General features: G+C 36.9%; 1 protein-coding gene across 1 annotated transcript; it reads right to left on the minus strand.

Moving 5' to 3' along the window:
* Positions 1 to 855: 855 nt before the first annotated feature.
* LOC122077833 (28 kDa heat- and acid-stable phosphoprotein-like) lies at positions 856 to 14289 on the minus strand. The gene is made up of 8 exons (XM_042643734.1): positions 14066 to 14289; positions 13129 to 13166; positions 4853 to 4930; positions 4611 to 4694; positions 4493 to 4527; positions 4194 to 4279; positions 1154 to 1219; positions 856 to 1058 (listed from the first exon to the last, which is right to left on the minus strand). The coding sequence occupies exons 1-8, from the start codon at positions 14130 to 14132 to the stop codon at positions 1024 to 1026; spliced, it is 489 nt and encodes a 162-aa protein (XP_042499668.1). The 5' UTR covers positions 14133 to 14289; the 3' UTR covers positions 856 to 1023.
* Positions 14290 to 15525: the final 1236 nt, after the last annotated feature.

A 15525-nucleotide genomic window follows, 5' to 3' on the forward strand; every position in this document is an offset into this window, starting at 1 on the left:
TTTTTTTTTTTTTTTTTGGGTAAAGTTGTTTTGAACTCTATTAATTGTACACCACTAGTGCCTGCTTTTGGCATGAGAAATCAACGAAAGGGAGCCCAAATTTAGAGAACTTGGAGACGGTTCATTAATTCCTAATTGAGTACCAATTTGGCGCCACATGGAGGAGAGGGTGTTTTTTGCTAAATTAGGCCGCACTCTTATTTGGATTAATATACGATCATCAAAAAGCTAAAGAATGGCCTGATAGATCTATAACCATCCACATTAGCTCCACAAAACACAAAAGTTTCATCCGCAAATAATAAATGCAAAATTTCATAGGCTGAACTGGTGATTTTTATGCATTTGAACAAGGCTTCTAAATTTGAATTTAAGACCCCAAAGGGATAGCTCAGTTGACAGAATTAAAAGGTCATAAATTCAACTCTCTTTGGGGTCTAAAAAAATATTTGACTTTATGGTTTTGAACCCTAGGCTTTGTGATGAGATAAATTGTTGCTATTCCTACACAAGGATGCTCATGGGAGCCATTCTCTTCTACGTAGTTGCTGGATTAGTCAAGTGTTACATTCCATAAGAGTATCTGTATTTGTAGATTAACATATTAGTCTAAGTTCTGTCTTTATTTGAATCGAATACCCTCGATGAAGCAAAAGGTTGCTATATGACCAATCTATGATTTTCCTATAAGAGACAGGAAACGCACAACCACGGTTGATTCCCTGGGCAGAAAAGTTAAATGGGCACCGGCAGATCGAACGGCCAATAAGAATGGGGTGTTGGCCCGTGTGAGATTCTATCCTACCCTGCTTGGTCAGAGAAGTTTTTCGCTTGCTCTACCATAACACAATAACATGGTCAATCATCATCTAACATAAATATTTTCCACAATTTCTAATGTTGACATAATAATCGCCACTTTTTTTTAATAACTTAACTGGTAAATCAGGAAAAAAAATAGAATGTTTCTTGTTGGCGTTGAGGAACTACTTCTTGGGGAGGCTTTCCATCACGTTGCCAATATCACTTGCGTGCTTCAGCTTTCTTCTGTTCTCTGGCTGCAAAGTTTTTTTATTTGCCAAGTCAAATTTAAGGTAAAAAGTATATGGTGAAATAAAACGCATACAGCTGAGAGGTGGAACATGGAACATACCTTGCTTCTCTTCTTCACGTTTCTTTGCAGCCTCTGCCCTTTGTTGGCGTATCATGGATAAACGCTCTGCAAATAGTAATAATCAATCAGCAATGAAATAATACCCCCCCCCCCCCCCCCCCCCGGCGGCCCCCGCCCCCCGAAAAAAAAGAAGTAAAAAGCGACAAAGAGCCCAAGAGTAGAGATGAATAGATCAGTACAAAATTTTAAATTCCATTAGAGCCAGTCAATGGACCAAAAATAAATGATAGCAATGTTAGAATAAATAATGCAAACGGGAATGGCGGTTTGGGACAAGATAATAAATATTTATCTTTGAGAATGGAAAATGGGAACAATGCTAAGGTCAACTCCCCTTACCCCCTAGGGGCCAGCCACACGGTTCCTATGGTTCTCATAGGAGTTGGTGCTGACCTGACTAGCGTGTGTGGGGGTGTACACATGCATCCAGGGGATTAATCAGGCCAAAGGTCTGGACACCCTCATTTGCCGAAAAAAATGGGAGCAACGAAGCACAGGTTTACTAGTTAACCCCCTGCGATGTCCTGAAAGTTTCAAGTGTATTCTTTAATTTTAAATGGTATTAGCTCCAACTACAGCCATACAACATTTTCACCACCTGGACTCATAACGTACAGTAGATGCTAATTTGTGTCACATAAATGAAGACAGATGAAAGCCCCAGTTGAGTATCAGGACAGCTTTAATCTCGAGAACTGTGGTTTCTTACACCTCCTAATAGGTATCTAACCACCTAAGGACTAGGGTTTAGAAAACCAGGAATTTTTCCAAAATCGCAGAGACCCTTCACCAGATTTCAACAGAACTCAATTAACAGAAAAAAGAAAAGTCAGATTTAGCCAGAATTCAGGTCTCTGTGTGTAGTTTATTGGGAGAGTAAACGATAAAAGAATGATGGCAATTCAATGGTCAGATTCCAAATTATTGAAGAATTCGATTTGAGATGGCCGAGTTTAGTATATTCAGAACAGTAACCAATGACAATCAGAATAGCAACAGGCATAGCAGAAATAGCAGAACAGAACTCTGAATTAGAATTTGAAATCAGAAACCAAAACCAAGAATTTCCAGATCTCCTACTTAGAGAATGACTTAGAAATCGATGGAAAGACTATTTTTAAATAGAACCTGAAACCAGGACTAAGGACTAACAAGTAAAACAGAATCTAAGCAAGAACAGAAGAGAAAATAGGTTAACAGAGTACTAATCAATCAAGCAAGTAGAAATAAAGGAAACTAGTGAGAGAATATGAAAGGTATTGAATTCTCAGACCTGACTTGTTACTAAAAAGATAAGAAAAAGAGAGAAGGATATGAATCAGGAATCCCACCTAAATCTCAGGGTTGGCATCCCACCAAACCCCAACTTGGAATCACCACCAAGCCTTCCTGAAATCAGAACCAGATTTCTACTGAATCACGACAGCAGAGAGAGCTTTGAATCTCAAGAATTGAAAGGTGAAAGTCAATTTCTAGTCATCAAATTCATGTCAGGGCCGAAACCCTTTACAAACTCATAAAATACTCAAAGAGACTCAAACTAAACTTAGAACTCTATTGGATGGAGTCTTTAACTGACTAAAACTCATCATAAAATAAAGTAGAGAAAAGCAAGGCTGGATTCATAAAGACCTATTCCAGCCTAACGAAAACACTTCAATAACAATTAAAAATAAAGAATGACTCTAACAAGACCAACTAATTAAGGAAATCCAGTATTCCTACCCAACCCTAAAAAAATTATTTCCACTAAAATGAGCCCATTTTCTGTGTCTTATTAGTATCACCTCCACTCAACTTTTGACAACCTTTGAAATCATTATTAAAATACCCCGAGGAAATTAAATTCAAAGCTCAAACACAAATATAAAGTTCTATACGATATTATTCAATAGCTTTTGCTTAAATGTAGCGGTTGTCAAATGGTCGGGTTACATCAGTTTTGCAGTTTGGTCCTAACATAGGGACAGCATAATGCAGCAGGACCCAAATAAACCTATAAAACTGAAATTTAAGGCCTATGGACTCATGGCACATATATGACTTTATATAATGAGAACAGGCATAATACATAAACTGAAAAATGGAAATGTTAAAAAGGGTGGGGTTTTACGGGCAACTATCAGTTGGCCCTATATTTCAGTTCAATTGGGTCACTTTCAATCTGTTGAAACAAACCAAGACTAACCAAATATTTGCCTTCTCTTAAAACCACCAACAAAACCGAACCAATAGCACAACCGGTCAGTCAATTTGGGATTTATTGAGCAGTTTCAGTCCGGGTTACCAGTTTGGCCTAGGGTTCGACACCCCTATTTAAATGGTTTCACATTTTGAAGGATTGGAGATTCCATTGTTTCATTTTTCCTTAAGACCCAAAGAAAGGCAATGTCGGGAGTGATTCGAATTATCAAAACAACCACCACCCTCATGGCTCAGTTGGAAAAGACGATAGCTTCTAAGTTCTAACCTTAGGGTCAAAGATTCAAATGGTGGTATAAGAGAAAGAGATCATCAAAAGGAAATAAAAACAAGCTTTACCAAAGACATCCTAGGTAGAAATTAGAGACATCTTAAAGGTTCAACATCAACGTGGGATCCATATGAAAAATGAAGCCAGTATAGTAGACATTATGATGCATTTGAGTCTCATTTAACCATCAATCATATGGCACAGAGAAAATCAAAAGAACAAGTGAAATCAGTACATCACAAAACCATTTGAGCCCAAATGAGACATGCCTACTCTTCACATACTCTAGTAAAATAAGCTTTATACCACCTATACATGGATTCTGTTCCGCAAACAAACTCTATTACAAGCCATATTTGATGTCAACCCCAACCTATGAATGTCTATGTGCCTACCCTTCATATATTCATTTGCAAAGTCAGGCCGCTACTGGTATGCTAGGCATTCAAAATTAGAACGCCTCCAGTACTCTGAATTTCAACCAGCAGGGCTGATAAATTGAAAAATTTGAAGAGAGGATTCAAGGAATCAGACACTGTGGCTTACCTAGATCTTTTCTTGCTTGCTCTGTTTTTCCTTGTTCCTGCAGCCTCATATATCGTTCATGTGCTTTTTGTTTCTCTATCTCCTCCCTGCAGAAAAAACACAATAAAACCACAAAGATAGAAACATGTTGTCATTCTCCCCTGAATTTCTTAAATTATACCATTATTCCAATCAAAATAAAAGATAACAGTGATGAAAAATGCTAGTCACCATAAGTCAGTATTTCAAGTATATGCAAAAATATCCCCTAAATTAAATAGTCCCTATTAGATGAAAATTTAAGAAGAGAGAATACAAACCTTTCACGCCGAGATAATTCAGTCGTTTTCTCAAGCTGCAAAATGAGAAAAGCATTATCATACAATCATATCTTCCATGGTTACAGAAAAAGAATGTAAAGAAGACTTCCAAACTTACATCAACATCCCTAGCTTTCAGATTCTTTGTTTTCTCCAGATTAGGATTCTGAATATCGATAAGACCCTCAGTTCCTTTTCGCTTCTGCCAACATACCCAGCCAATTCAAATAAGCAACAATCTTATTACCAACTGATAATTTTTTCCAAAAATGTCAGGTGCATAGAAGACAACTCTGAATGTGAGCAAAAAATAGCAACGCACTACAGAAGATGAGGAAATCAACAAAATAGATAATTGACCTCAGGTTCTTCTTCCGATTCCTCTTCAGATTCTTCAGTTTCTTCTTCTTCTTCTTCTTCCTTATCTTCAACTTCTGCCTGATAAAATGAAGGAGAATGTTTTACAAGTGTACCCAGACAAAAAGCAAATAAAAAAAAGAGAGGAAGCAGAATTTTTTTTAAACAAATAAAAAAAATTTACATTTTTTATGTATAGCATTGCTTATTTTATGAAACCAACCATGATATAAAAAATAAATAAATAAATAAAATAATCTGTCAAGAAAACCCAATTAGAGCTGTGCATTAGATGCAAACAAAATCATCAGAAGAATATACCAAAGATACTAATCATGTTTCCTTAACATGGATATAACACAGAAACACTACTGAACCAACCATATCAACCCAATCAAGAAAGCAATTTTTTATTTTATTCTTGATTCCAGCCATAGCCGAATCCAAGATATTTCAATGATTTCAATTCATATTCCAGCGACTTCTAATATAAAACCTGTACTTTCATGTGATGCTTAACTTCAGTCAGTTTCAACCAAAGTCACTGAAACACTTCAATTTTGATCCCTATTGAACAGAAATATATACATAATTTTAAACAAGATTTGTTCCCATTTGGTTTGACTGACATATTCCTTTAAAGCTTAAAAGAAAGTTCTATAGAAAACTCATTAAACTGGCTATGATGTACAGGGTAGAATTTTGGGCAGTTAAGAAGTATCATATAGATAAGTTATGTGTAGCAAAGATGAGGATGCTGTGATGGATGTGCGGCAAAACTAGGAAGGATAAAGTAAGGAATGACTATATTAGAACTGACTAGTCAGTTGCCTCCATTCATGATAATAACATAGCAGAGAGCACATAAACAAGAAAAAGAGCACGTCTTCAACTTGTAAGTCTCAAATCCACAAGGCAAGAGAAAATGCAATAGAGAAAACCAAACTTCAATTCGTTCTTCATGGAACCAAAATTACAGCAATATAAAAACTAGACAACCACTTGCTAACTATGACTCTCAATAAAAATAAAAAAAAGGAAAAAGATAATCACCAAATAAAACAAAACTTATTTAGTCTAAGAATCAAAACCTACTCTAGCTAGCCTCCTTTGGGAATCTAAGAACTTCTAAATTTGACCACCAAAAAGGATAAAATTCCAGAAATGATAACGTTTCCAACTTCTACCCCCACTTTGACCTTTCTTGACTCTCCAAGAAATCATGAGCAACCCCGTTCTATAGCAGATAAGCTCCGAGAAAACCATTTGAGGTAGTATGGTCATGTTCAATGGAGGCATAGGGATGCACCAGTAAGGAGTGATTTGATTCAGATTGAAGGAGGTAAAAGAGCTACGGGCAATCTTAAAATGACTATAGGAGAAGTAGTGAGGAAAGACATGCATAGTTTAGGTCTTGAACCAAAGTATGACCTCGAGTAGATCTGATTGGAGGACAAGAATCCATGTAGTCAACCCCATTTAGGTGAGATTTTATCAATTTGTTGTGTTCCTCCCCTTTTACTTCTACTTTTCTTTGCTATCTTTGATCGGATTCATATAACCAACCCCATTTAGTTGGGATAAGGCTGAGTTGTTTTTTGCATAGTTGGTGTCTAAGCGACTGTCGCCTTAGTGCAACATGCAACACTTATTTTCATTTATTTGGAATACAACAACAACAACCAAAGCCTTATCCCAACTTAATGCGATCATAGAGGTTCCAAGCATGGACAAACACAATGTCCATGCAACCCCTAAACCCTATTAAGAAAATACCCCCTATTTGAATCCAATAAAAATAGTTTAAAAATAAAAGGATAAAAAGTCAACCCCCCAATCCAAGAACAAAAACTGGATTTTTTGTTGTAGGGGCGATTTTCAAATGCTTGGGTTTTTCTCAATCTGAAAATTTCATAAATCTTATCATAGCCAAACACTGCTAAAACCAAAAGTGCGGGAAAAACCAAATAATTTTTGTTTTGATGTCCATAAAATTATTTCCATTCAAGTGATTTTAAAAGCATTCATGCATTTTAAAATAAGTTTGACCACAACATAACTTTGACATTACAACTTAGACTTGTTGGAATGCTGGTTTTGTGCTCTACCTAATACAAAAATCTCGTGCAAAAATAAAATCATTTGACTAGTCAAACTTATTAGAGAACAATAACATTTCTCTAAGTGTTGATTTTTTATGAGTTAATGTGACTTAACCTTGATTTTTGATGACTTAATGTAGCTTAATGTTTATTTTCTGATGATATAAAGTACATATAGCATACAAAATAATGTTAGAAAAGAGAAAAAATAAAAAATAACACTTAGGCCCCTTGTCGCCTAAGTTCTTAGACACCCCTCCACCACCTTTGGTCTCCTTGTTGCCTTGCCAACTATGATTTGTTGTTCCCATTTCCTTTCTCAACCTCAAATTATTTATTAGGTATAAGTACATGAAGGGCTAATAGCCACCTAAAGCACTAGACTCCAGCACGTTTAATGGAAATAGCACACCACACAAAAATGGAAACCTAAAACTTAAATTATTATCTAAAGACCTTCACGCATAAGCTTCAAGGATGGCATAGGACATCATCATAATGAACATTAAGGTAAAACCCAAGATTTTTTCTCACTTAACCAATATTTAAACTAGGATGGTTGAAGTGGAGAGGTGCATTCAAAGTATTGTGTGACCAACGTATTCTTTAAAGCTTAAAGGAAATTTTAATAAGACAGTTAGTAAGACTGGCTAGGATGTATGGGGAGGAATGTTGGGCAATCAAGAAAAGTAATATAGATAAGTTGAGTGTAGCAAAGATGAGGATGTTGAAATAGATGTGCAGAAAAACTAAGAGAGGTAAACTAAGGAATGACAATATTAGAGCTGATTTGATAGTTGCCCGATTCAGGAGAAGCTCCAAAAAAAGTTGTTAGAGGTGGTATGGCCATGTTTAACGGAGGCCTTAGGATGCACTAATAAGGAGGATTGATCAGATTCAGATGGAAGGAGCTAAATGAACTAGGGGCAGGACTAAATTGACCATAGGAAAAGTAGTAGGAAAGATGCAGAATTTAGGTCCTGACTCTAGTATGACCTCAAATAGAGCTGTTTGGAGGCAAAGATCCATGTAGTAGACCCCATATAGGTGGGATGTTTCTAAGGTGTTGTTGTGTTCCTTTATTTTTACTCCTATTTTTTTTCCCACCTCTCATGGATCTATGTAGCCGACCCCATTTAGTTGGGAAAGGCTGAAATGTTATTGTTGTTGCCGTTAACCACAAAGTATATATAATCATATGACCTACCAGAATCCGAGGCCCCAACTTATCCGGCTACTTCAATGATAAGAAGAGCCAAGGAAGATAGAAAGCATAATAATTAGAATGAAAATAATAAGTTAAAAAGTATAATTGAAATCATAGGACCAAAAAGTAGCGAAAAACTAGTTTTCACTAGGAAAACTAGAAGAAACGGAAAAACCAGGATCACCAAAACAGAAAAAACAGAGTAACTGAGGTAAACAAGTAATAACATTTAGCAGAAAAATCAGATAACTCAATTTTCTGGTCGACTGCTAATCTTGTCAATAGAATGGCTCTGCAAAAGATTTCTGAACAACAGATTCATGATTGAGCTACGCAGGCAAGTATTCTAAGAGTCATGCGTTCAGAAAGCTCACTGAAATATAGTTATATAGGTGAAAACAGGATCCGTAAGTGTAAAAAAATTTGACCTGTTGTTAGAGATGAGAAATTAGAAGATATAGGTTAAGATAAACATCTCAGGAATCAACCTGAATCCCTTAATATCCACCAAGTTGAACAGAGAAATCCACTCAGGTTGTTCTGAATAAACAGTAGCCATGAAGAGAAATAACAAAAGCTATTTACTTAACAAATCATGGGGAACGATTATCTCTGTATATCTATTTACAATCTCTGGACTGAACTCAATCAATCACCGACTTGGACAGACCAGAAACTATTCCCAAAATAAGATGGAAAACCCAAAACCAAGACCGACTCAGCTTAAGAGACTCCTAGATCAACTAGGGCTCTACACAAATTACTCAAAATCACACTAAAAACTCAAATCCTGCTATGACTATAAGACAGGAGTAACAACTCTCAGAAATAAAAAAGAACTCCTAAGACTACCCACATGACTAGACTTGTAGTCAGACTCTTAACTTCACAAGGAATTGCCATCGCAAGTTAATAATTCCTCCTTTTATTTCTTCTATCTGCATCAGTCTAGTTAAAAATTTCAACCAGTTCTAGTTGAAACACAACTGACTTGCTTCCCCCCCCCCAAAAAAAAAAATAAAGGACACACACACACACACAGATTGCAAGAGCGCTTCGATGGATCGACCCAAACCCGTTCGAGAGCCTGGACCAAGAACCGGATCCAACTTTGGTATTTAGAATATTTATTTTATTTGGCAAAGATTACACAAGATATGTAATCTTTTATTTTGGGTTACTTTTTCGGGTAGCTATTAAGCAAGTAGAAATTTCCAATGTTAGTTTTATTGTGTTTATATTTTATTAGACTTTTAGGAAGCAATTAGGAGTTTCTATTTCAGTTTAGGTTTTCATTAAGTTTGTTTTTATTTTGGTGTAATATAAATTAGCATGTAACCCAAGTTATGGAGATAATGAATTGAAGAAGAAATAAATTGAATGGTTCACTGTAACCATCATACCCACCTCCCTTCTCTCTCTCGTTCTATCCTTCCCCCAGCGATACCCCTCCCCCCTCCCTCCTCCCTCCTCCCTCCTCCCTCCTCCCTCCAATTTCTTCTTCTTCTACGTGATTTCTCCCTTCTTCCCTACAATTCCGTTTCTCCTTCTCCTTTTTCTCACCTTCCTTCCTTCTTATTCTTCTCTGTTCCAGCAACCCTAGCAGTCCAGCAAGAGAGGTTTCCATCTCCCTTGATTCTTCATCTTTCGTTTCTGCTCTTCTGCTATTGATCTTTCCTCACCTGTGAATCCCCTGTTCTGGACGGTACATCACAGCCCAAGTAATCAAGGGGATCTTCCCCAACACAAGTCCTCTCAGCTTCAAACTTGGGGGCTACCTTCACCACATTAAGGCGACCCAACTGCAGCGTTTTCTTGGCCAGAAACAGCCTCTGCTGTGAGCTAATACTCCATGACCAGACCTGCAACTAAAACCAGGTCTGAGGCTATCGCTAGGTTCAGTTACAGAGTTTAAATACTCCTTGTCAAGTGACTTTTGCAACCAGTTCTTGCTGGAATCAATTGGGACAGATGAATCGATTCCCCACCAGAAATTTCAGGCCCATTGAAGTATCCTAAGGTGAGCTATTCAATCTTGCAGTAGTTTGGTGATGCAATTGTACGATGGACTTAGGAAAAAAATATATATTTTGATTTGATTTTCTTCTGTTTTAGAAATAACTTCTTTTTAAATTAGCTAGCTTCTAATTTTAGAATAGTTTCCTTTCAAGTAGTTTCTATTAATTGTTTGATTTTTTTCCTTTATATTGGACATGTAAACGATGGAGAAGTTCAGTTTTTAGATTTTTGGAATCAATTTGAGAATTTAGGTTTTGGTTGAACAATGGCTGCCGACCCTCTTGTACTCGTCTTCTGATTTTCTCCCCTCTCCTATTTTTTTTTTTTTTTTTTTTTATCTTCTTCTTCTTCTTCTTCCCTCTTTATTCTCTGTTTAGTTTTTGAAAGAGAGTGACTTAAAGAGTAAGTAGGAGTGTCATTGACGATCCAATACCAGCCACCCAGTTCAGGTTGAAATACAGGTACAGGCCCAAGATTGATCTCCATTATCAGGGTTTGAGCTACAGTCAACCTTGGCTGGAACTCTCCAACCGGTCAGCCAAAACTCAAGCCCTTTGGAGGGTTTCTTAAGGACCACTAGGGGGCCCTTCGACCAGAATTGCAGAGCCATCCAAGGCCTGTTGAAGCAATTGCAGGAAATTTCCTTCTTGCCTGCGAAACCCTTCTCTGCCCAGATCTGGTTCAGGTCCTTCGATCTCTCTCACTATTGGATTGCTTGGACTGAAGCTTTAACCGAGGGATTTCCACCTATAGGCGACCCTCCTCCAGAAATTCCAGACCAAACTGAGAAGCCTTCAAGGAGTTCTCTCCTCTTTTGTTTTCCCTGGTTCTTCCACCTTAGCAGGTTAGTATCGTGAGGAAGAAGTAGACTTTGTTTATACACATTAATTCTGGTTATTACAAATAAGTCCCTCCAACTTCTGAATTCTTTATTAAAGACACCCCTCTTTATTAGTTTGCAAAATAACCCCTCACTCTTGGTTTTATTTCAGCTTAACCCCACTATCATCTTTATTTTCAGAATTGATCCTTCTCTTTGGATTTAATTCCTATTAAGCCCCTATTCACTTACTTCACTCTAAAAAGGGGTTTAAATTGTACCAGAAATTACACTATTGCCCCTGATCTTGTCTAAAGTGAACTATTTGATTATTTAGTGGGCCCTAAGCGATCCGATTTCAATCCTTGGAACCCGGATCCGCATCATTTGGTTTTCCATTTCTGGTTTCCAATCCGAGGTTGAAGACAATTCCAATCCCTCCCTTGAATCGTGGCTTGAAACCCTTAGTTTTAACTCCCATAATTATTGCCCTCCCAACATGCGAGGTCTCCTTTTGTCCTTTAACCATCATTAATTCCCATTTAATCTACTACCCCTCTCACCCTTATTAATTACTGGTTGCCATTATATGCTATGTCCTTTGCTTATCTATTCAAGCCTTGGGAACCCTAGTTTATTACCAAATTGCCACTGTTCTAGTATTTGGCTTCTAGGTGCTTAAGTGGGTCCACAGCCAACCGAGTTGGGTCTTCGGGACCCACCGGTCCCTCATTACACACACACTGACGAAGGAATTAATTGATCAACCAATCATTTTCTTACACATATGGCTTAGCTAATAACCATGTGGTTTTGACATTTAATAAGTCGCATCAGTTTACTTATAACTTGGGAAGTTATTTCCTAGTTCATTTAATCAAAAGGACCTAAAGGGATTAAGGAAAAAAAAAAATTCAAAAAGTTCTTCATCACATAATATTATATTCTTCTAGATTTAATGCTTATAAATTTATGGGAAAAGAATTGCCACAACGCCAAAGTACTCTTTCCCTCTGACATGGGGTTCTTTATTATTTTTTTTCTCTTGCTCTAACCATGTGGGGCCTATGTGGATGATACCATTCTCTGCACCACCAACAGTGTGGCGTGCAAATTCCCACCCCCCCCCAAAAAAAAAAAAAGAAGAAAAACTAGCAATTAGTTGCGAAATGGCAAGAGCTATATGGTTCTTATTCATCAAAGTTGTTAATGTCTAATAGCTTATGTCAAAGCAGCTGAAAAACTCACAACACCTGCATCCCATCCAATGAAAAAGGAATCACTCTTTGGAAGACAGTTACATGTGTAATCTGTTAGTAAGGGCACACAAAATGCAGTAGATGATTTAGGATGAGGGAAATAATACCTAGCTGATATTCAGCAAGCAGGATTAATATAAATGGGCCACATTAGGAGTTTTTCCTCACAATATCAGTATGAGCTCTTTTGGATTTTTTGCATTACAAAAATCCAACATCATGAGGCTCTATTTTAATCAAGGGGAAGAACTGCAGGTCTCCAACCAAAACAGACTAGTGCTGTATCGCATCCAGTTTGCAAACAGTTTGGACTATTGATGAAGAGAAGTCCAATAACATTGGTCAACACAAAACTGCAAAAATTAGTTTTTTAAAGGAATTTCCGACTCAATAATCGAAGAGTTAAAATTATGATAAATGATCTATCATTGCATTCAAGTACAAAAACTCATCCATTAACAAAATACGCAGCTTCAATTTTAACGACCGGAGATTTGGCCTTCAATTTGGGTTTTCATGTAGCTAACCTCAAATTAATTCAAACCCTTGAAAAGTACTTTAAGAAAATGTTTTCCAGAAGTTAATACCAAAGAGAATTCAATAGTTGTTTGAATTTATAAGGAAAAAAAAAAAGGAGGAAACCAAACAATAGTAAACAGTAGTGACCATCATCATACAGCTACAGTAGAGAATAAAGCCGTTCAGTGAGCATCTTTTAAGTTCGCAAGTTAAGGGGCAAGTACTGAAAAGCAGTTATCAACATCAAATGAGAATTCGTTACCCATCATAAATCTACTTAATCAATGTAAAACAACTCCAAAAGAAAAGGACGATAAGAGATGCTATATATTACTAAGAACATAGAGAAATACCTGTTTAAAAGTGCGAGGACGAGTGGAAGTACCAGCAACTGTAATTATGTAGTTGAGAAAGAGATTAGTTCAAGTTAGAACTCACAAATAAGTGCCAACATAAAAAAAAAGCACCATGCAGATCTCAGGAACTAAGGTTTAACTTTTCTTTCTTCTTCATGAAGACAAAGGAAGCACCCATATCCATAGATCATATTCCATTTATGTTTATTTCAAGACCTAAGCAACAATTGTAGCATGATGCAATTATCTAGTGTGCATAGTACTTCATAACTTTAAATAAAGACGAGTCAACAGGACCAAAATATTAGTTTCTATAGAGTTTAGATCTTCAACGACACTAGCAATTTCTGAAAACAATTGTGTTGCAACAACCTTATCTAACAAATATTAATACACTTTTTTTTCGTTTGGGTTCAAAAAAAAAAAAAAAAAAGTATTGCATCCATGTACAAGTGACCCGCGTTTATCTTTGAAACAAATTACTACAAATATTATTAACATTACTACGTGGTAAGTGCATGAAATATAAACTCACCAAGCGCCTAATCCAAGATTGATTGAAAAACCAAACTTTGTTGGGAAATACATTAAGATACATATGAATTGATGTTCCAGTTATTCTTGGACAAATTCAAACAATTATTCAACAAACTTCAACATAAATACTCAACTCATGACTAGCTTCTAAATTCATAATAAATTTTGAGTGAAAAAAAACTGATTTTGCAATAAAATCCATCAAAATTGTTCCAAAAACTTTCCACGACGATGAGGGAATCCGCTCAAGATCTGAAAATTAAGAAAATACAGAAACCCTAATTTTTTCTAGGACGACAGAAGGATACGGGGAGAACAAAAAGAAGAGAAAAGAAGAGCAAGAGAGAGAGAGCGTGATGTGTGTGCGTGGTTGAAGCCTGGGGATGGTTGTGCTTACGCATCTCTTCGGGAGTAGAGAAGTGCCTTCGACCCGTAGGCTTGCCCTTGAACTTTCCCCTCCCCATCGTCTACGCACGGAGGGTTCAAACTTCCCACTATCTCCTCTGGTGCTCGCCTCCGCTATCCCACTATGAATCGGAAAATAGAAACCCTACTCCTGCTTGATTTAGTCCCACCCCACGAAGGATTGCTAATGTACTGCAACTACTGTCTTTTTCTTCTCATGCTTTCTATTAATTAATGGGTTCATTATCATTTCAAAATCATTTTTTTTTTTTGTAAAAACTCTAATTTTCTAAATTGCGTTTTATTTGTTTTAATATAGGGACAAGGTTTTCTAAGACACCGTTTGATAACTTTTACGCGGTTTCTAAAAGTCTCATTTGATAACATTTATGTTGTTTCTGTGTCTAGAAACTGTAGAAACAATTTTCCCCTTTTTTGTTTCCAAAAACATATTTTTTTGTTAAAAAAAATGTTTGATAAACTTATTTCTGAAATCATCTTTGCACATATTGCTATCTAATAATAGTCGTTTTTGGAAATTTTCTTACAGACATTTGCTATTACAATCAATTATAAGAGAAAATTACACCGCCACCCCCTGAACTTTGCCCTCTAATCAATGCCCTCCCCTGTACTTTTTGAAATGACTCAGATACCCCCTCTAGATTTGAAAAATGACAAATCCATCCCTATCGTTAGCCTTCCTTGTTAAGTGATAATAAAAACTGTTAGTTTTTTTGTTAAATGGCCAAAATACCCCCCACCTAATGTGACATTACTAATTTGCCCTTGACACATCTTCTACTTCAACTCCAACGATTTCTTCTTTGGACAGCCGTTGGGTTTTTGTGAAAAAAGGGGCTCCGGCGATCTGCAACTATCGGTTCATCTCCAACCCTCCGGCGAAGGTTCATCTTCAATGGCTGTGAACATTTAGGGTTCTTCTTCCATCTTGCAAAGTAAGAGCTTTAGGACTTTCTATGTTTCCAAATTTTCCACTTTTAGATGGTGGTTTGCCTCTCAATAAAACATAACTTGACCTATTCAGCAAATTTTTTTTATGAGTGGTTATAAGCATAGGTTTCTTTATTCTGTGGAAATGGTTGGAACTAGTCTTTCTAGATAAAACATATGTCGTCGAACTCTGCAAGTGGAACTTCAATCCCATGGCCATGAGGACGGTCATGGTTGGTCAGACCTAGAGATGATCCAGGTTGTGTCTCAAGCATGCTGACTTCAGGAAATATCCATACATAACGGACGCAACATAGATTTGGCCAAGCTTCAGCCTTTGCAACTGGGTGGTTGTTCAACCAATCCTACTTTGAGTCACACTGGATGTCCCTCTCCAACCAAGGATAGTGGCAACGTGATCCCTTACCATATTCATGACTTCAATGTTGTGAATGGACTCAAGCTCCTTCTCCTTTGATGACCATCCCTCTACTCTCC

Source organism: Macadamia integrifolia, chromosome 5 (genome assembly GCF_013358625.1).
Source record: "Macadamia integrifolia cultivar HAES 741 chromosome 5, SCU_Mint_v3, whole genome shotgun sequence".
NCBI classification, from domain to species: domain Eukaryota; kingdom Viridiplantae; phylum Streptophyta; class Magnoliopsida; order Proteales; family Proteaceae; genus Macadamia; species Macadamia integrifolia.